Here is a 22,662-nt window from a genome sequence, read left to right on the forward strand (position 1 = left end):
TGCCCACTGACGTCCCTGACACCGAAGCTGTACAGATGTTTTATTGTAACCACCTCACTCTTCTAGAAGGGTGACTGTGATTTTAAGACTTCCACGCTTTTCAGGGTATCTTTAGTCTATTGAAAAGACAAGCAGAACACCCCACGTTTTTCACCATTGTTTCTGAATTTTATGTAGACAAAAGTGAAAAGATTACTTAACATTGGTGTGGTGTAATAGAATGCTAATGAAAAGTGGGCTGTGACTTACTAAATCTCAAGTGACTTGCAGACAGTTCAGATTTATGTAAACCAACCAAATTTTCTTTAATGCTTTTGTATTACTTAAATAGTACTGAGCTGATGTCAGCTGTTAAATTTTCATCAGGGTATGCTGAATACACCTCGTCAGGAATAAGATGCTGAAGCATTTGAGTGGTGTTTGTTGGTGTGTATCTGGAAAGCTTTAATCTCTTAATATCTTGTTTCCTAATTCTGTTGCTTTATCCAGTAACATTTCATAGCTCTGTCCACAGCTGAGAGAGACTTTGATCTCTGCTTTTGTAGAAAATTTTGTACTACTTCTCCCACAGATGCAGTTTCTGTTATCTCTTACTGCTTTCTCTGTTGCTTTCTAAGCTAAAAATTTTCAAGCATATGACTTTCAAGGTGCCTGCATGAATTTTGAGAATGCTGTCTCCTGATTCAAGGTTCACCTTGTTGCTTTTATGGCTTTTCTCTGTAATAACCCATTACCTTGTTCTTCTGGCCGTTTTTGTTTTCACTTCATATTTTAGTTTTGATCATGATTGTATGATTGAAAGAAATAGTACATAATCTGTAGGATTACTGTTTTTAATAATCCCATATATTTTAGATAAATTTTTGTTTGCCATAGTGTCTACTTTGAGAGTTATTTTTGGCTGTTTGAGGGGATTCTGTGGAATAGTAGCCATATAGAAAATGGTATTTTCCAACATGTATCATGCCTGAGATTCTTGAATATGATTTCATGGGAGAAAGATGGGATTTTTAGCTTCTGAGGCTTGAAAACCTTCCTATCACATTCTGCTGGTGCTTTCTCCCTTCCATGTTTCTGAGTGGACAAGAACAAGAGGGAATCGTGCATTAAACAGCTTTTACCTTAACAGAGGAAAAATATTGGTGGCACACGTGCTGCATTATGATTCTTCCACGTTTTCAAAAAGGAACGTAATTCCTTTAAAAATACATACCGTTCTCAAATTTAAGATTATAAAGACAACCTACAAAAGTGCAGTGGGCATGAACATCTCACTAGTGCTTCAAAACACGTGTGGATCAGTTCTAGCTAGCAGTTTCCACAGGGATTCAAGTAATGATGTCAGGGTAATGGAAGAAAACACTACAAAATTTGGCTTCAGGCATCTGTATTTCAGATTTTCCCTGATGCCTGTACGAAACAAAAATACAGCAAATAGCCCTCCATGTCTGAGATGTCTAATACAGATGTCTAATAAAAACAATTGTGAAAAGGATGTGCTGGTATCTGGTTCCCCACCCTCCTTCCAGGGGAACAGGGAGAGGCACTTCTTGTCCAAATTAAGAGACAAAATTATTTCCTGTATGTCTGCCACAGTATAGATTCACCTCCACTAGCTATCTTTAAGCAAGCAGAAGATTTTCTTTCTTGTTTCAGAAAACATCTTCAGCTCTTTGAATCTCTTTTTAACCTCAGCTATATTAAGCTGAGAGTGCTCAAAAAGACCTTTTGTTTCCAGCAAATATGTTAAACTGGATATTTTTTTGGTGGTAGATTTTTTTTCTGAAATCTCATAGTTGTGCTGAACTTCCTTCTGGAAAAAAAATTCTGTGAGGCTTCATTTGACTTTGTCTTACTTTGCAGAACTGTAATGTTTTCTGATCTATTATGCAAATAAATGGTTTGTTTATATCTTGAAAAAATCACTGTTTATCCGAACTATTTTTAGTAGCCAAAGATTATTATACTCTTGGCATTTGAAAGGATAAATATATTTGCATTATAAACTATCGTTGGCTCTAAATTTATAAAATCCTTTAATGATGTGACCAGTGTATCAGACTAAACTGTGTTTCCCGTTGTGCAAACAGGTCTGTCTTTCATTGGTTTCAGCTGCTGTGAAGTTACTTCTGCCTTGGGTTTTGTGCCTTTTGCACGCAGCTCTGTGGCTTTGGCTTGTTCCAGGATGTGTTACACCATCAGAAGGGACAAAAGAGCTTTGCATGCTGTTGAATTCAGACATCTGGCATTTGCCATTTCTGCTGCTCTTCCTTTATACCATCTATACCTGTTTAGCTGACGAGTGCATTGTGTTTGGAAACGCATGTTTTGTTTCTCTATGAGTTTGAATACATTTCCTTGTAGACAAAAAATGCATATGTAAAAAGCTGATGTTGGCTGCTGGGGTTTTACAAGATCAGCTTTTAATATTGTCCTTTTTACAGTAGCCTGCACGTGGCAGATAATTCTGAAATCTTGTTTTCACAACCTGCTTTGTTTAGTTGTACTTCACTGCAGTGATATTTATGGCTGCCTTAGGAAGAAAAAAAGATCTGTACTCCCAGAATGACTGATAAACAGCTGTTTTGTAAATGCCTATAGCAGATGAACCATATTCTAATGTTTTTCAGCCTCTAGGCAGGTATTGATTTGAATGTGAATTCATTGTTATAGCTGCACTGGAGTTAAAAATAGCTTGTGTTAGCGAGCCTAATTCTTGGGCATATAGTCACAGCTTTCAATGCATGAGACTGCTTTTTTTAAAATCTTTTTTTCATAAGAATGCAGTTATCTTTAGACTTTCTTCACAAGAGAATAGTGGCTTCCGAGTGCATAACATTTAACTTCACACTAACATTAACTTCAGCAACTTGGAATTAGGATTTTTAATTCTTTTTCTTTTTGTTTGTCTTGCCTGTTAGGAGAAATTGGCGTCTGTGTAAATTTGTTTCCCGTTTCAGTTGCAGATCGTCTGGGCTGCGACCCTCGAACGCGTTTCCAAGTTCCACCAAACACCAAGCAGTGGATTGCTTTACTACAGAGAGGAAACTGTACGTTTAAAGAGAAAATACTGCGAGCAGCTTCACATAATGCCACAGCTGTGGTCATTTACAACAATATGTCCAGTGAAGAACCTGTCACAATGACTCATCAAGGTGAATAAAATGTGATCTCCTTCACTATAATGCTTTTGCTATATCAACTATTGCTAAAGAGCCCTTGGCATTGGACAGATGGTATTGGAAGTTGCCCGTTCCCTAATGATATTTGCATATGTGCAATGTAGTGAAATAAGCCAGTAATTCTGAAAAGTTATTTTCCTGTAGCGTACATCTGTCCAATGAGGAGCACTTTCCTCTGCAGTGGGGATGTGGGTGTGTTGGAGTGAGGAAATGCCTGTAAAATCTGAGCAGCAATCTTTCAAACCTTTCTGCAGAAGAGAAGCTAACATACATATATAATAGGAGATCTAGAATTTTACGAAGCATCTGAACCTGGAGAATTCTATAGCAATATGTCTTCAACTCGCTCTTCTGGTGGGGACCTTCAGATGTTGACAGTTGTATTTTGGGACCTGAGCTTGCATTGCTTTTTTAGTGACAGTTTACAGAGGTTTCTCTTTCTGCAATGAAAGTCTAAGTACCATACAGGAATCAACAGTGATTTGGAGGGAACTTGCCTCATAAATTGTATAGAATAATGCTGGAAGTCTGTTTTTCTAGAGAGTTCTCTTTTCTAACAGCTGCCTATGTATAAAATTTCACGGTTCCTGGTGACTTACTTTTGTTGGTGGAAGCTTCATACGTAAACATTTTCCTTGGTTAAAAAAATTATTTTTGCAATTCTGATAACTATATTTTTAATTTTCCAGAAGGTTTTCTCATTTTGGAACTATTTAGTTTAATCAGAAAAGGCATATCTCTGTATTGGGTGGTGACACTGCTGGCTGACTTTTTTTTTTTTTTTTAAGAATATTTTTAGTTTCTTTTAGCATAGGGGGTTGCTTGGAAACTAGAATTTCTTAATTATTGCTCTGCATATTGTCAGACAACTAGAATTGAATTCCTTTCATAAAGAAATGTTATGGTTGTTTCTTTCTTTTTTTAACAAGGAAAATGATAGGCGTGGTTGACCTTCCCAACTCTCTATACCACAGGAATTTTGCAGGGTTTTGACCTCCATGGCTCAATTCAAAGCCTATAAACAATTGATTTTTATCTCAGGTACCTTCCTTAGACATTTTTATAAATAATCTACAGACAAAAAGTCCCATATTCTAATGAAATGGGTTTTTTTGCCACCTTCCTTTTTTTTTTTTTTTTTTTTTTTTTTTTTTTTTTTTTTTTTTTTTGTTATAAATTCCCCGTTTCTCTTTCTACAGTTGTAGTGCCCTCTTAAGTTTTCAGCTCTGGACTCTTTGAACTACCTGTAAAATTATTTATATAAATATGCTGTGTTTAGCATTGATTTGTAGTTTTCCCATGGTCTGGAATACCTCAGTGTGTCAGGAAAAAAGGTTACTACTACTAATGTAGCCTTAGCATTGTTGGCTCTATTACGTGTTAAATCATATAATGGATTTAATTAAAACTCTAATACCTTCTTTCTCATAATGTTGTTAGATTTGGCAGTTATTAGGAAATCCTTGTTCACTCCCTGTTTCAGCTCAGAAGACCAGTGTGTTGTGTTTGAAACTTTATCAATAAGCCAGTAGTTCTGGTTGGTTGAAATACCATCTAAGATGTAAAATTTGAGATCTGCTGTGGGTAAAAGAGTGTCTTGTAAGGTAGCCAGGCAGCTGTTTGGGTGGTTGATATTTGGGAAAAAGACCAATACAGTCATCAGCATGCTGAGTTCCAAATATTTACTCTTACTTATGGTAAGGTTTAAAGAAAAATGCAATTAACTGCAGATGATGCGTATTTTAGCTTTGTGTATTTGAAATATTGGGGTTTAGGTGCACGTGCTCATTGTGGTCTGGAATCTGCCCTGGTTTGGGCTGAAGGCTCTATCTCAGAATTAATGTTGGACTTGGAATTGTTCAAACTACGTGACAGGCTAAAAGTAATTTTCTGGAACTGAAGTAGCACCTGTAAAGAAAGAAATGTTGCTCCATAGCCTTTGTTTTGATTGTGTTATGGACATGTGAGGGATTTCCTTAGCAATCACTTTGCAGAACTTCCTGCAAATAACTCCCTGGTGAGCTGATGGAGGAACTGTAATTGTGTGTAATTGAGATGTAGACCAGTCCTTGGGTGTTAGCCTCAGCACAGGGAGGGTTTGGAATCCAGCATTCCCCTTCTTGAGAGCTGTTCCAGGTGGGATACAGATTCCTGACCCTGTGCTTACAGGATGAGTCTTTTCTAACACTGTGTGTAATATATAAAGCAGACTTGCACACGTTCAAGCCGTTCCTTGGTCTTCCTAATTCTGCCTTTTCAACCACAGCACTGCTTGTGTGCTTTTTAGGTGAACAACCATGTCATCTCAGAGGTCTCTTCCAACCTAATTGATTCTGACTGATCTCCTGATTAGATATTCCAGTGCACTACATCACTTCTCTTTAGTATTTTGTGTCCCAAGGCGGGAGGAGCTGACCCTGTGTATGTGAGATCTGTTCTGCACTGATTAAGTTAATGTGTTGGAGTTGATGGCAGGTGAGGGTGGAGGTGAGCCACCAAGTTGGTGTTTGCTCCACGTGATGTCTGTTGCTGTGCAGTACATTTAAAAGTACATTTTTCACAAAATGATTTTGCAGCTGTTACTATGACCAACTTTATGACTCTATATTTCCTTTCCATAGACAAAGGAGAAAGTAGACCTTGTGTTATTTTATATTACTGTAACATAGTCTTTGTACTGCTGCATATCAAGCCTTAGAAATACTCTGTCTTCCTGGTGAAGCAGTAACTGCTTATAATGCACACTATGAGCTGCAAGCTTTCCTGCATGGATATTTGCATGAATTCCAATCACCCGCTTAGACAGTGTCTGTGGTAAAAATAAATAACGCATTACACAGATTTATGTATGTTGCCCACCTGCAGAGAGGTGATTCCCTGTGAGAACAGCTTAGGAAGCACTTTTCACCTGTAGGATTAATATTTTATCCAAGCTATTTTATGCTTGAATACACATTTGAAAATTTTATTCTTATGGAAATTTGTTCATACTCAAAATATTACTTAGGAGAATGGCAGTTCCTTCTGGTGGCTGGATAACAACTGTCACTCTGGAATCAGTCTATCATCACTGTGTCAAGTGAACAGTTCTGCTGTTAATAGCAGAATTTGCTTTCTCTGGTGTCATAGTCAACCAAGTCTCTGTCCCTTCGTTTTCACCTTTGAGTTTTAAAGTAGGTGATGACCTTCAGGAATTGGTCAGCTTTTTTTTTTAAATAACCTCTACTTCTGTTGATGTTATTTGCAACATTATTTTCTTTTCTTTGTCCATCGTATATGTCACTGTATACTTATTTTCCACAATCCTGTGGATGTCTTCTATCAGCCTAAGCGAAGGATATCTTTCCCAGCATAGGTTATGTTCGACTATGATGTCACTGGCAGGAAGGCAGTTTTATGAGTGGTTTTGCTTGATGCTTTTGTTAAAGCAAAACTGATGCTGTCTAATGTAAAAAAGAAGCTGTGTGGTGGAGAAAATATGTAGTAGCTCTCTCCTTTATAAGCAGTTATGGGAAAAGGAAGAAAATTCAGGTTAAATAACATTTTAATTCCTTTTTTTGCTTGTTTGTTGTGGAGGCAATCCTGTTAACAAAATAGTTAAATTTGGGGAGGTTGGAACTGGTTAATTTTTTAAGGTGCTTTCCAGACCGTTCTGTGATTTTATGATACTGAATTTCTGTCTTAAAATCTAGACTTTTCTTTGGATTTATAGAAAATAATATATGCCAAACAAGGCTCTAAAGTTCAAATTTCCTGCTTAGAATTAATGGAAAAAAAACATAGACAGAAAAAGAGAAACACGTATAGAAAACAGTCAAAATGAAGTTGCTGGATTCCAGCAGCTATGGCTTATCACCAGCTAAGAAATTTCCCAAAGCGTATAAAGAGCTTCCAATACAACACTGTTTTTAGAAGATTTACCAGATACAGGTAAATCTTTTAAGGTCTTTTGAACAAGAGGCAGACATGTCATCAAAATCAGCCGTCACGGCTCTTCTAAAGGAGCAACTCATGAATTTTCCGGAGAAAGGGGTTTCTGTTCCATGATGGATGTGCACAGGTGACGTTCCCCTGCCGTGGCACTGTCCAGCTTGGCCTCCCAAAAACAGGTTCCCTCCAAGGGAAGGATTTTTCATGGCCCTCTGTTCGCTTAAAAAGCGCACCAGCGTGGGAGGCGAGGGCTGGACTTGCTCTGAACTGTGCTAAAACTGCCTGTATGTTCTGTGGATTGTTTTAGGTCAGTGGGTCAGAGGCAGGAGGGACAGGAAGCAATTTGAAGTTGTTGCCATCTAATGGCTGTTCCACGTTTCTGTCCTCATTCAGTGGGTGCAACAGACTACAAGGAGCCGGCGATCCAGGCGCCACTGTCCTCTGTTGTGGCACTGGTCCCTGAGCAGCTCATCTCATAACTCTGCTGCTTGCCTTTTTCTCACAAATGTCTCTTTATGTAACTCTCAGCTGAACTGATGCGTGAAAGCTCTGGCGGGGTGCACTGCAGATTATCTTGCACAAATGTGTGCCGACGAATATTTTAGCTCTACGCCAAATCCGCTGCAAAACTTGCCCTGGATTACTGAGACCTACTTTTAATCCACAGGTCTAAACTAATTTTATTGTATATTACAATATTGGTATTAAAATGTATTGTTATTAATTTATCTTAGAATATTAGTGAAAAGAGCTGAGTCATTAAAGATGAAGCTTTATAAAAGACAAAGTAATTAATATTCTAAGCATAGTTTACATATATTTGATCTTTTTTTTTTTTATGTTTGCTAATTGAAAATATGGAGGACAAGTGTCAACAGCTTTATTGTTGATCTTGTTTCCCTCTATAGGGAGGTGTGTATGATTCAGGAATATCTGCTTCACAGTAGATGGAGGTATCTGACACTTAGAGACCTGGAGAGGAGTGTTTGACGTGCTGATTCTGGACCATAAGGAAGCACTTGTCTCTTCAAGGCAATCCAGGGAAACCCCTTTACGGAGCCATCATAGCCTTGGTGCCTTGCAGAACTCCTTACCAGTGTTTCTGTGTCATACATGCCTCATCCACAACTGAAATAACAGCAGTCAGGCTCATTTTAACTCAGCCAGCTGAAAGGGTAATTAGTTCTGTGGCTGTGAAAAGGCCCACGGGACTGTTAGTGACTGTAAGTAATTACATTCTTTTTCTTATCCAAAGTCTGAGCTCCAGCAGCAGAGTAATTCCCCATATCTGTGGACTCAGTAGAACCAAATTTATGATATTAATCTATGAATATACTATTTATAAATCCCTCAAAGTATTTTGTAGTGTCCTTGGGTAAGGCTGTCTTGCCATTTCTCTTTAGTGCATTGCTGAATTTGTTTGGAAGGACTGTCCATGTCCAGATGGATAGATCTGTACAGAAATCTATAGAAGAAAATACACGAGCATGACAAATTGCCCTTTTTTGAAATCCCTGGGATTTGTAGCTGCCCCGTCCATTAGTGGCAATACAAACTGCTATTCAGAAATAGCACAGTGTAAGCCACCTGCTAGCACCTGGTCACACTACAGAATGCAAGAGACAATCATCAAAATCCAAGTGCGTCTTACGCTGATGAATGGATCAGTGAGGTCTACACTGCATTAATATTATTGATGAGTTAAGAATATAACACTGACACAGGTTTTGGACATTGTTCAGAAGTATAGAAAGTGAAGGAAAGTCGTTTTCAAGTTAACAAAAATATCTTCTGAAGATAGGCAGACACAGATATTTCAGAAATGTGTTACACCATTTCCCTAGTCAAAACTTAGTGATCCTTCAGCTTTTTATTAATTTGCATTTGTTCAAGGTTTGAGTATAAAATTCAGTCTACTTTGTTAGCATACTAATAGCTTAACAATACGAGTATTTATTCCTTATAAGAGACTGCAAATCAGTTTACATGCCATAGACATGGTTAAATGCCATGTAAAAATGTGAGTAAAAGAAAAAAAAAAATCTGTGTGCACAGATTGTGGAAAGGGGATGATCAAGTGATACATTTCTTTGTGCCAAGCTTTTTTTATTCATCCGGCATTTAGGGGAGGAATGTCCGTTTCCTTTAAAAAAGATAAAACTCTAGTGCAAGCAGATGCAAAGGAGCATTGCTAAGAGAGAAAAGAGTCTGAAATGTCTGTAAAGTCATTGCAACATCTGTCTGCTTTTCCTGTGACTAGGCTTGGTTTTTCCTAGTGTAAAGAAAACCCAAAAGGTCACATGCACAAATATATATATATATATATATATAAATGTAATTCCCAGAAGATAAAAATCCTTCCACAGAAAGGGAATATGTGATATAAGTGGAATTATCAAGGTGATTCAAAGGAGGCGAGCACAAGAAACCTCAAACCCAGTGTCCCTACTATTCTAGGGGAACTCTGCTGCAGTTCAAATTCCAGGGATTTGTAAAGTCTCTCCCCTTCTTGGCCCAGCTGTGGGTCTGTCCTCCTGCTGCCCATCAGAAGCGTTGAAGCAGCATGTTTAAAGGCTGAGCAGAGATTCTGCAACTTGAGGGACTCTAACAATAAAGAGGTGCGTGCATCTTGTAGCTTAATAGAGGATCTTAATTTTTCTAGCAGTGCTTAGTGTTATATGACTTGGGCTGGAAGATAGAGAGGAGCTCCTGGGGTGAGGTGGGTGAAGAGGAAATGATCTGGAGAGAAGCCAAAGCCAAACCTCTTTTGTAGATACCGATATTGTATCTTTGAGAGGCTGTGAGTGTTGGTTTTCTGGAGTGCGTTGGGTGTTGCAGAGAGACAGCTTGACCTTGACAAGCTTGAGGAAATCCAGGGGCGTAGCTCTCCAGCTCACGTGTATCAGCAGGGCTTGGACTTGTGAATGAATTAGGATGTGGCTGTGACTACCTGTTTTGATTGTTTGCAAATTTCTCCTTAGGAGACATTTCCCTGAGTGTCAGAATAGTGCAATTGAGTTATGAAATAATGTGTCAGTAGCTGTCATCTAAATACAGCCCAACTGTTTTCTCAACTGATTTTGCTATTTGGCTCTCCTTTTAGGAACTCTTGGTCAGAGTAGATTATAAAGCTGATGAAAAACACAGCAAGGACATCATACTGAGGCATTGTTTCTTGTCTAACAAAGGAGGATGGGCTTAGAGGTTTATTATTTATCACTAATGAACTTAATGTGCTACAGGCTAGCACAACAAGAATCTGATTAAGCTTTAATATTTGATTTGAATTTGTATCAACTCATCTTTGAAAAGTTGCTCTTGCTGTTTCTGGTTTTCTAATCGTCTGCCTCAATCAATGCCTGCTTTTCTTTAAGGAGCAGGACTTTGTGATCATCCATCATGCCTGCAGTACAGCAATGCCTGGCATGTTGCAGAACACTAAAGTGTTTGTAATCATGTTTAGAGGGCACAGAGCAGGACCCTCTCTTTACCTGACAGAGTGAAATTCTGAAGTTCTTTTTGCTGCAAAGAAGAGTTTTGAGTGTTCTTTAGGCTCACATTGACAGTATTTCATAGAAGCCTTTTTCCTCACTGAACTTGAAACAACTTCTTTGTCCTCTTGAGCAGAGAGAATTCAAGTTTTAATTTCAGAAGCTTTTTTATTTAGGTTGTTTTGCATAGGTTTCTGCAGCAAAGAGACTTGTGATTTCTGAAAATACCTGCTCAGTGTTTTGGGATAGAAAGTTGTTCCACTGGTTGTATTTAACTGAGGCACCCTGTGAAAGCCTGACTTTTGGGTAATCATTTCATATACTCCTGCCCTTTATGATTTTTCTTGTGGTAATTTTGTAAAATCTATTCTGGCGTCCGTCACTACATAAAATAGGCATCCTAAACTAAATGTTTACAGACAGGCAAGAATTCAACATTTTCAATGTTATTAAGGCAACAGGAAGACAAATGTTTTAAAATGCTACCAGTCTCTTTTTAAAATTAATGTATATATTTTGGCATTAAATTCTTGTCTTGTTTAGAATGCAATAACTGTCAAATATTATGGTCCTTTTCTGTTTTCAGAAGTATTTGATTTGGGACATCTCAAACAACATATTCTACTCTTGAGATTGCTCATGTGTTGACAGCTTGGATGTGCTCTTGTTTACTTTCTGATTAGATCAAAATAAAAATATGTGCAGCTAGACCGGTTTTAATGACTCTGAAGATATGCCAAGGCTCGTCCTCTTGGTGTCTGCTTTCCCATAAACCTGCTTAGAATGTAAGAGTTATTCTTCACAACGGATTTCTTCATTTTGCATCAGACTAAAATGTTAAGGTGCCTGATAAATGTGTGGGTTTTCCCACTGTTGTGCCATGGAATTTTTATTTAAAAACAGTTCTCCCCAGGCCTATTTTTTCTAGCAGCACAGCTTTGCATACAGTTCAGTATGCCTTTTGCTTATCCTTTACCTCACGGGTTCTGTGGATTATATCCTCCGTGGCTGAATCCCTTCTTTGTAGAGGTAATCCTTGCTTCCACCTCTGCTCTCATGCAGCTCAGATGTCTTCTGGGGTTTTCACAGAACTCACAATCAGTCTCTCAAAATTTCATATACAGCCATAGCTTTCATTTGTGCTTTCCTGCTTTCTTTGTCATTTTCTGGGCTCCCAAATTCTGTTGGAGTGGTTTCGCTGTTAGTTGATGTTATTCCAAGAAATCTGTCGCTCACTGTAAAAGGACTGATCCCTTTCCTGGCTACTGAATAGTAGGTGTTGCTGTCTTTTTTTTTTCTGATATAATGCATTCAGAAATGCTTAGCACACAGCTACAGGATTTCAGTAGAAGAATAGGGAAGTCTGGTTTTTGAGAATGGGCAGTTTTATTTCCAATTACACCATCATGATGATGATCCTATTGCTGCACTCAGAAAGGCAGTGGTGTTTTACTGTCTGAATCCAGCTTTCAAGTGACTGCCTGGACCAATCTTTACCTTTATCAGGAAATGGGGAATTTGTGTTTTCTAAGGAAGTACTCTGAAATTTTCCCCAGCAGAATTATTCAGGTAATTGTGCTGCATTTAGGTTTTTCAGAAAGAAGTGATAAAGAACTCAGTTGCAGTTAAATTTTCTCTGCTATTTAAAGAGAAGACAGCATTCTTTCACAAGCATGAGATGAGTGCAGTCTGTGTGCTTCATGCTGTGTCTGCAGCATCAGCAGCCACTATCAAAGACTTATTGCAAGGACTTTAGTTTAAAATATCAGCCATTAGCAAATCACTGACCTTTGTTATGAGTATCTGGCTCTTTTTCCGTTCTCTACAAACCTTGTTGCATGAAATCACAGTAGTTCAGTGCCTCTTGCAGGTGGTCTGACACTTTCCACACTCGAGGTGGGATCTAAGGTTTTGCTCTCCCCTTCTGCAAGAAGTTGCATTTTGCCAGGCTGCCATTCCCTGCAACCTCCAGTGGATGCTAGCTGGATTGAAGGTGTCTGAAGTCTGCTCTTTGAACCTTGCCTGTCTTCAGCTTCAGCCTGGCATCCTGGACATAGTTATCTGTATTCTGAGCTTCAGATGAACATTTGGTAGTCAAGAATCAACAACAACAACAAAACCTAAAAAAAAAAAAAAAATCCCAACACAACAAAAGCACCACAAGTATTATGTGAATAGGTCAGTGAGAGAGCAAAGCAGTTTTCTTACAAGCTCTACAGGAAACTTCTGGATGTTGCTGTTTTTCCCATAATGTTGTTTTTACTGTCTTCTCAGCTTTTAAGTTATTCTGCTTTCAAAATGTAACATTACACAGATATAATGATTAGTCACAACTTCATCCCTTTTCATACACAGAGTTGTATAAGTATCCTGATTAAACACGTGCATGGTAAAATTGCAAGCTAGGAAGAGCTGCCTGGGCTTGGATGATAGCAATTAAATGATTTATGTTTACAGGCATCAATATTTATCTTATGCCTACCGTCTGTCCTAGCTTGTCATCTGTGGTTCCATGTGTAAGCAACCAGATTCTTTTCTTTGGACACTGTGTTCTTGGCTGAGGACAATATTCCTTTTTGCAAGATTATGGAGTAAGACCGTATTCTGAGTTTCACAAACACTTTCAGTCTTGCTGTCTTCACCTGAGGATTTTTTTTTCTGCTAAAGTTTCAGAAATATGAGGCTTCAAGGTGCTTAAAATAAATGACTCACTGTCTCCTCCTGCCCCCAATTGTTCTCAAACAGGGAGTTCTTGCTAAAATTATTTAGGGTGATGCCCCTGACAAAAATACGGATGAACCAAGTCCCAGTTTCCACTGAGCTTGAGTGTGTTAAACAGACACAATTTATTTTTCTTTTCTGCAGTTCTCCTTGGCTCTGGCAGGGTCAGAAGCAGCAGTAGCACTTTGGCTCTTCCCAGTTGAGTCATTTGGAATGCAAATCACTTTGCAGTGATGCCAGAGGTTCCCATTGTGCTGGGCTTTATATAAAACACATGACAGATTGTCAGCTTTGTCACATTCCCTGGCCAGCAGGGAATAGGTAGAGGCTTCAGCTTTGGATTCAGATAGAACTGGACTAGTATCAGAAGATCTTTGTCATCTTTGCTTTGCAGATAGCTATAAATCATGTTAGAATATTACACTGAGTGCTTTAGCTTGATAGTTTGATACTAACATAATTTCTCAGTGCAAATAAATTCCTAGTGGGGAAGCTTAGCAGAATATGTGCTCTGGAGAATAGAGTCTTCCTGTAGCCTTCCCTGCCTTCCTTCTCTGCCTGAACTAGATATGAAGAGCAGAAGTGAAGTCTGGGGAAAATATCAAGCAGTATAAATTATCTGCTCTTGATTCATCTTGCACTATCGGAGGTGCAGGGATTTGGGGTTGAGGAACATGAGCTGCAGCTGCATACAGGACTTGCAGGACGGGTGTCTCTTGTGCTGTAAAAACGTGCTGCAAGTCTGGGCAGGAACTATCTTCCCAACTGGACAAATAGGAATCTGGGAAGATTTCTATGAAAATAAAGCTAGTGATTGAGATTTGCTGTCTATTAAATATCTTGCTTATTTTTGCGTGAAACCAAACTTGGTACTCAAGTGTCTCTTGAGAGCTGGATTAAAGTTGATCTTGTTTGTGTCTGTGCTATACTAGAGATTAAATAAGTTATGTTGAGTTTTCATTGCTATTCAGAGCTTTTAAATTACTGTGTCAATCTTTCAAACATATTCAGAAGTAAACACTGAACTTTCTTTTCCTATTCAGCCCTGTGTTAGCAGGACAAGACCTGCATGACTTTGCCATTTCAATTTTAAATAAAGTTAAGTTTCTAGAAGAAAGCAATTTGAGGGCTGTGTTTCAATTATTGTGCAAATTTTAATTTCTGAGATTATCAGTTTTGATTCTTTTGAGTAGTTCTGTCAGCACAATCCACATCACCAACATTAGCGAACTTAATAGGAAAACTGATGATAGTGACTGCAAATGTTACTATTTAGCATTGTGGATTCTAAGAGTATAAAGAGAACATTTAAGGCTGTTGAACAACTCTATTAAAAAGTCCCCATTTTGGGAAATTTTGTAGCTGTCACCCCAAGTTATTGTGCCCAGGGTTTCAAAGATGCTGTTCTTTTGGCTCTTAAACATTTTGTGGGTGCAGTAGATTCTTAAAAATTAGGTTTTGATTAAAAGACTTTGAGCAAATGCCTTTTGTTTAAACAGGACCTCATGTTCTCTACTGTCACACTAGATTCTCTGTAGCTTAAATCCACTCTAAATCCAGAATCTTGGTGCTGAAGTCGTTTGCCTTATACTGTTCCTCTCTGAGGGAATGTGAATTGGAGCAAGCAGATGGAGCAAGCAGATGAACAGATTTTGCAAGCATTTTGAAAATAGGTCTTGAAAGGGTTCTAGTATAGGAAGCTAAAAAGTCTGGATGAATAAGAATGAAACTTCCTAAGTTTTTTTTCTTTCTGGCTGTTTTTTTTTTTTTTTAAAAGTTTTCTTTCTTTGAACTTAGAATTACCCTGTGTTCAAGGTCCTCTTTTTTTTAATGGGGTCTTTGCTTGAAAACGTAGGCGCTCTCTCTTCTCTATAGGTGATTTTGTTCTTTTTCAGCAGGGCTTATGGTTTTCCTATTATCTTTGTACCAATAATTTTCCCTTTGGGACAGGAAGCAGTCTAGAGGCAAGACACTATGAAAACAGATGGGCTACACATTGAAAATGGAACTGATGAAGCTGACAGCCTCTTTGCGATCCTATCAAGCGTGTCTTTGTATGGGTGATAAAATCAGCAGTCAAACTTCTGCCAAGGTTTTTCAATTCTCGTGTACTTTGCAGCCACATAACCACACAGGGGAACTTGCATAACTTGCCCCAGCAACATCCACAGCACTCACTGCCTATACTAAGGGTGCTCGAGCAATAGTCTCATATTCTCACTCACCTCCTGAATGTTTTTCTGAGAGTTGCCTGTTTAGATATTCATGGCTTCAGATATGGAACAAATGTACTTTTGAAAGCTGGTTCAGACTGTACACAGTAATTACAATGTGGGAAGTACTGTGTAACCAGCAGTAGAGATCTGTTACTATGTGTGGAGCTGCAGAGAGTTTGCATGATAATGTCCTAATTTGAAAATCTGGGTTTGAAGGACGAGGCATGAGTAGAGTGCCCAGTTCCATGTGCCATAGATGGCTTAGATTAAAACCTCTTGAGCTGTCAAATGACTTTGCATTTGGAAAATGTGAGCAGCATGCCATGTTAATTTTAAATAGAAATTAAACTTTTTTCCCCGTTTTATAGGAACTGGAGACATTGTTGCTGTCATGATTACAGAATCGAAGGTTAAGGAGATCCTGAATTACTTGGAAAAGAATATTTCTGTCCTGATGGCCATAGCAGTGGGGTCCCGTGTTCCTCCGAAGAACTTCAGTCGAGGCTCTTTAGTCTTTGTGTCAATATCATTCATTGTTTTGATGATCATTTCTTCAGCATGGTTAATATTTTACTTCATCCAGAAGATCAGGTACACAAGTGCACGTGACAGAAATCAGGTAAGGGGTCTCTTCTTTTCTCTTAAGTTATGGAGATAATATTTCTGTATACAATAATGAATAGGGAGCAGATAAGGAATGCCCACCAAACTGGTGTTCAGAACCTCTTTGTTCCAAGGCAAAGCATGTTGCCAGACAAGGATTTTTATATAGCAAAGTGTTTTCATCCTGAGCAGCACACTGCTATAGATGCTTTTACATGACAGCAGAGAATAGAACTGAAGCAAAATACTTGAGTTTTGGTTTGTGTAAGTCCAAAAGTGAGATGGATTCTGTGTTGGCTGAGTAATACGTACTGGATGTATGTTGGGAATGAGGAGGAAAGTTAAATTGTGAATCAGCTTGTGTAGTGTAGGAGAGCACTGAGCAAATGTTATGAGTTTTCTCCATGCTCTTAAGGATATGTTCTGTAATAGTTCAGGTAATTCAGAAATTGTATGAAAGTATTCCCAAACCATAATCTGTTATGAATGTTAGGGTAAGAAAACTAAGGTGTAGAGCTGCTTAGTGGTCTGCATTAACTTTCAACTTTATTTAAGATCACCCTTGGTAAGGAGTACCTAATTCTCCTGGTCATATATTTTAAGCAAAATTTTGTCCCATATGCCTTTCTTAGATTCTTTTTCAACTCTTAATTTGTTTAAGAACTGAGTTATGTATAGCCATACTCTGAGATCTAGACTAAATCAAGTTGTCAACTCAAACACAGATAAACTTTTGAAGTAAATATTTTACTAGTGTGGACTTAATGACCCTCCATAGTGTGCCTTGGCTTTTATTGGGAAGGGTCAGTAAACCTCAGGAAATCCACAGTGCCCTCTTTGCCCTCTCTCTCTGTCAGGGCTAACTTAGAAACCCCTTGACCTTTAGTCACTGTCCTCCCTGTCCCCCAAACTACAGCTGATACACAGCATCTGCCTGTGGGCCAGTTCTTCGGTGTTCTGTCAGACCTAAAATAAATTCAATCTTATAAAGCCTCGGCTGTGGCACAGGATTTCCTTTTCAGTTACTATAAATAGTGTCTGGTGCTGCAAGTCCCATGGGCATCCTGTAGATTTTCCTAAGGATTTCATTCTTAAATGACCACACTGTAGCCAGTACTTAGTGTGGTCCCTTGGGACAGTGAAAGTTTAAATATAACACTAACTTAATGAATGTCTGTGGAATACTAAATTGTGCCGTCTCCATCCCCTACATGGCTCTAGGCTTCTTCCAAATGTCCACGTTTCAAAACAGCTCCTCCATTGGGAAAGGGCTCTTATGACCTTATTTCTTCCTTTAGATTTTTACAAAGGTCAGGAGAAACTTGATGAAAATTTTATGTGGTTTAAAAAGCTGAGTTTATTAAACTTTAATAAGAAAGTGGCGACAGCTACCGCTTATTTTTAAAGAGCTTTGAGAGCTTTTACAAAGGCTGTACTGTTAGTGATTAAATAACTTGGTTTAGGCTATGATCTTGTTTTTAGGTTATGTCAAAGGCTCAAGTTTTTCTGTTTTTTAAATCAAAGCCATCAAAAACTTGCTGCCTTTTGTAGATAACACAAGTAGATATTGGTATTTCACCTTATTCTTGTGTGCTTCTGCTGGAGGTGTGAAACTCTTTTGCATGTGGAAGTGACCTTTTCCATCCAGACAATTGTGGGTTTTAAAGGCAAACATATGCTGTGTGTCTGTGCCCTAACTTAGTGAAATAGCAAATCGTGAGCACTTCCAGTGTTAGCATGAAAGAGTATTTGTTAAAATTAGAAAATGGAAGAGACTGACCTCTCTAAAAGGAAGAGATGGAAGTTATTATTTAGCAAATTTATTTACGTAAAAGAACTTCAATATGTTGGAAGAGTTCTGCTGAAATTTTATGCATTCAATGGGAAAATAATCTTTAGAATTTCTTGTAGTGCATACACAATCACATGCAGTAGAACTAAATATAGATACTACCCACATTTGGTTAGCTGGTAGAGCTGAGCATTTAAATTAAATTCCATTTCAGCCTCGTTCCTCTCTTACTATCACGCTTTTGGTTATGCAATGGTTATCTACTCCAGCGTGCCCAGTGTGTTCTTGTCATTAAATACTCAGGCCAATATGCTTGTTCCAAGTAATACTACTTGGAAGGACAAGTAATTTAGATCTGCTTAAATTGGCTAAATTCTCGCATATTGAAGTTAGGGTGAGATTTCTGACTTTAGGAGGCATATAATTTCCCATCCCAGCTATGCTTCTGATGCTGTGCTTCCCTACATGGATGTACTTCAGTAGCTGTGACTGTGTATCTGATTTTTTTTCAAATCCTTGCACTAAAAAATATAAAATAAGAGCTGCTGTTCTGTGAAAACCACAAGGAAGAAAAGTGCTTACATAATTCTAGAATAAGTGGTACAGTCAGTTGTGATACAGGTTTCTGAGGTCATTGTGTTTCTCAAATAAAAGCAATTTTCATTGCAGTTTGCATGCGGGGAAATGTATGATACGGGGGGAGGGATACACCTTATGAAGAATTTGGGTTTCAGTTTTATAAAAGGTGGGCACAAAACCCCACACATTTATTGCAGGCTGCAGGAGAGGTTTTGAGAGCTGCATTCTGAGAAGCAGCCCATCCCTTTCAAAGGCAGAGTACTTAGTACAGGTTGGAGGGGGAAAAGGGAATACATAACTTCTGATTTTTAAGTCAGTTGTGAACAAAGTCTGATGTCTCATGTCCCTGAATGAAGACAACGGGATCTTTGTTTCATTCAGTGCCCATCTCTGGGATCCCAGTGGGAAAACAATGACAAACAGCTGTTCTTTGTTGGCTGGGAACTGGGCATTTCCATAGAAATCACAACTTGAATGTCAGAAAAGGCTCCTTCCATCCAGCTGTGGTGGTGATAAAACAGCATAAACAGCAAAAAAATAATTCAGCCTCTGCATTCAGATTGAGGTTATCCTCAAATCAGTATTAATTTCAGCTTTATTTAAGTCTATATTGGCTCGTTTAGATTTCGTGACCCATCATTTTTTTCTTTTATGAGATCCTGGTGGTTTTGGGTAATAGCAAGAGAGAAACTAGGTTACACTGGGAGGATCTTTTGCATCTCAGAATAAGATCAGCCTGCTCAGAAGGAAAATATAAAAATAATTCAGGCTTAAGAGAACTAGCAGTATATTACAGCACACTGAATAAAAAACAGTACAAACAGAATATAATGGAAATCATTGGGAGGGGACATTGCTTCAGCTTTTGTCCTGCAGCTTGGATTTGATTACTCTTCCACATCAATGTTGATCCACTTCTGTGGACTTGTATACAGTCCATGAGTTTTATGCCCACGCTTGTGGAGAGCATTTGAGGATTCAGCTGTTGGCTGTTTTTCCTTCTCGACAAATCTCCGTGCCTTGCTGTGTTTGCATTTTGTCTTATGTGTTGGCCTGCTGCCATAGTGTGTATTGCAATGGTATTATTGAGTCCAAATAAGTCATTATAAAGGACACTAATGAAGCTTGTTTATCAGGGTTAATTTGTGTTCTCTTCTTTGTCACTTTATTAGCGTCGTCTTGGAGATGCTGCCAAGAAAGCCATTGGTAAATTGACAACCAGGACAGTAAAGAAGGGTGATAAGGTATAATAATCAGATTTCAACATGATAAACTTGAGCATCATGTTTAATTTTTTTCTGGGAAACAATCTCAGTTTTTTCTTTCTGTTCCTGATTTATGACTTTGCCTTCCTTGTTGGAGGCTTACTTTGTCCTGTGGCACAATATTTTGTGTAACTATTAGTTTTGATTTGTGCTGTAATTTTGTATATTTCAAATAAGTTTTTCGTGCTTAAATACTATTTGCACTCCATCTGGCAACTGTGACTGAGGGTGTTTTTTTGTGCTGGCTGACTGGGAGGGTGTTCTGGCATGACTACATAGGGCTGGCATTGTTTATGTTGAATTCTAAGGCTTAGAGCCTTATCCTATATAAGTTCTGTAAAGGAAAAATAAATTTAAAAGACAGGTAATTGAAGATAATCTCTGAAGTAAAACATGACTATTCAGTAAGTTAAAGAGGAGCATAAAGAGGTATTTCAGTCAAAGTTACTCCAAAAATATTTCTTGCTAGTATACAGACTAAAATATATGGTGTTGTGTCCTAAGCTTTTTCCACTTTTGTGAGCAGGATTGCTTTATTTTTGATTCTGAAAGGAAAAAGTAGTCATTTAATCTTGCTTAATTTTTTAGCTTCAATTTTCAAAAAGCAGGGGAATTCTTGCTATGATTTGATTTTTAAAATACTATTTCTTAGGGCCTTTTTATTGTGATTTTTTTTTTCTTTCTTTCCAACACTCTCAGCAGTGGGAGATTAGGAAGTGATAAGAAATTTTGCTTCCAGAGAGAACGCAGAGAAAATGTCTTTCTGTTCTTCTTCCCTCCCTATGTAGTTGTATTTCAAAACAGCTCACTGCGCTAAATCTTTTCTGGAAGTGGGGAACATACAAATTAGAGGAACCTTTCCGTGTAACACAATGCTGTTGTCTTGACAGCATAAATTCAGAACTGGCAGGTGCTATGCAGGTTGCAGTACAGACAGCGTGAGGTGCAGGTGAACAGAGTGAGAAAAAACCTTTTCTTCTTCAGAGGAGCCATCAGCATTCTCTGTGTGCAGCCCTGCCTGGTGCTGGCCAGGAGGGGCTGTGGCCTTGCTCTGGTCCCTGTCTTGCTGTCTGACTTGTAGTTGGTTGGCATCAAAAAGAAGAATGAAGTTGAGCTAAAAGAAGGCACCGTCTGTTTTGTGTCATAGGCCCAAAACATTTTGAATATGTATAGTTGATGCCATGTCTATATACAAAATAAGTCCCCTCCTTTTTAATTTGGAATTTTAAAATGTATTTTAAAATATAGTTTTAAAAAATGGTAACTTTGGGAAAACAGGAGAGAGAGGAGCTGGTCAGTCAGTGATCCTCATATTCATGTCTCAGTAAGAATGATGATAATTCTGTAAATAAGCAGCAGATACAAATATTGGACTGCCCTGCACTAAGTAAAATGTGCTCATTCTCACTGTAAAAATGAGCCCCAGAATTCTTACTCTGTCAAAACAAACAAACAAAAAAAAAATCCACCAACCCTGAATAAAATAGAAATGTTAGCTCTAAGCTGGAAGTAGAGAAAAGGAAATCTGGGAAAATCTCCACTATATTTTATAATGATTTCACTGAACATTAGAATCATCTTGGGCCTTAGTTTATGTATCTAATGATGATTTACCAGCTCCAAGAAAGAGGAATTTTGTATGTATGGGATGCTTTTCTTGCTTAATTCATGTTGTATTATAATAATCCAGTCATTGGGTTTATAGCTTAGTAACAGCCACTTGGCACAGTGCAGTTCATATACTAGTCACAACTACTTTGACATTTGTCATAGCCTCAACTCTTGACTTGAATTCTCATTCTATTCATTTTAGGAAACAGACCCAGACTTTGATCATTGTGCTGTCTGCATTGAGAGTTACAAGCAGAATGATGTTGTTCGCATTTTGCCATGCAAGTAAGATAATAAAGTTGCTTTGTTTGGAAACTGTTCTCTTTTGGTGCTCTGTTGCTTCATTTCATATAATAAGTGCATTGTAATTCACAAATGCATTTGTTGGATGTTTCCAGTCCTAATAACAGCCACTCTGCTTTAGACTATGGTGCCAGAAGGTGTGAAGGTGGGTGTTGGCACTGTTAGGACAATGGAGATTAAACAGAATTATATTAAAGATACTGGCAATGGAGCTATTGAGATTGCAGTGAGGTGGAGGGGTGCAGGTTTAAGGACCAAGTGATGGGCAGACTCAAAAAACTTCAGTTTTTTAGTGAGCCAGGTACAACTGCAGCATTCTGCACTGTAGATGTGCAACAACTGGCTGCTGCTTTCTGAAACTGTAGGGAGGGGAAATGCAGTCTTTGCAACCTTCATACCTCCTGATATTAGTCAGCCACTGTGCTATCATCTGTCTTTGGTCTCTTCAGTGCAGTGTGATCTTGGCTTGTGTCTGAAGATTTGTACTTGCTGGTGATTCTGCCTTACTGCTTAAAATGTAACAACTTCCTTCTTTTATAGCATTGTGTTTACATTTACAGGTTTTTAGTTTGCTTCCATTCCAGTTCCATCCTTGAGTTGTTCTGGGACATTTTCTCTTTGAGAGATGCTTTTAAATACTTTTCCACCCTGGTGGTGGATTTTGATGAATCATACATTTTGGTAGCATTAAGCATTACCAAGGACATCTTTCCCTTGTGTTCTGATGTGTGGTTTCTCCTCATCTCCAGGCACAAAATCCATGTGTAAATTAGGTCGTATATATTCAGCAAGATCCAGTAACTTGGCTTGTGCTTGGTACATGAATGGTTCTGCATGATACTCTGGAAGCAGCAAAGTCATGTTGGAGTCAATCTTCAGTCAGGCAGCAGCAGCACATAAGAGCTCATTATTGGTCTTTAAATCCTCCTGCAGGCTGGTCTGAATAGCTTGAATATCTTCTAATGTGCA

General features: G+C 38.4%; 1 protein-coding gene across 4 annotated transcripts in view; it reads left to right on the forward strand.

Annotated features, from left to right (window-relative positions):
- The window catches only part of RNF130 (ring finger protein 130), a 51,837-nt gene that overhangs the window by 7,439 nt on the left and 21,736 nt on the right, over positions 1 to 22,662 (forward strand). For all 4 annotated transcript variants that reach the window (XM_040078186.2, XM_040078187.2, XM_040078185.2 and 1 more), the window contains 4 exons: positions 2,961 to 3,155; positions 15,909 to 16,159; positions 19,687 to 19,758; positions 21,593 to 21,675. In XM_040078186.2, the coding sequence (XP_039934120.1) occupies positions 2,961 to 3,155; positions 15,909 to 16,159; positions 19,687 to 19,758; positions 21,593 to 21,675 (601 nt within the window). The remainder of the gene's footprint in view (positions 1 to 2,960; positions 3,156 to 15,908; positions 16,160 to 19,686; positions 19,759 to 21,592; positions 21,676 to 22,662) is intronic.

The sequence above is a fragment of the Hirundo rustica genome, chromosome 14, assembly GCF_015227805.2.
Source record: "Hirundo rustica isolate bHirRus1 chromosome 14, bHirRus1.pri.v3, whole genome shotgun sequence".
Lineage (NCBI taxonomy): Eukaryota > Metazoa > Chordata > Aves > Passeriformes > Hirundinidae > Hirundo > Hirundo rustica.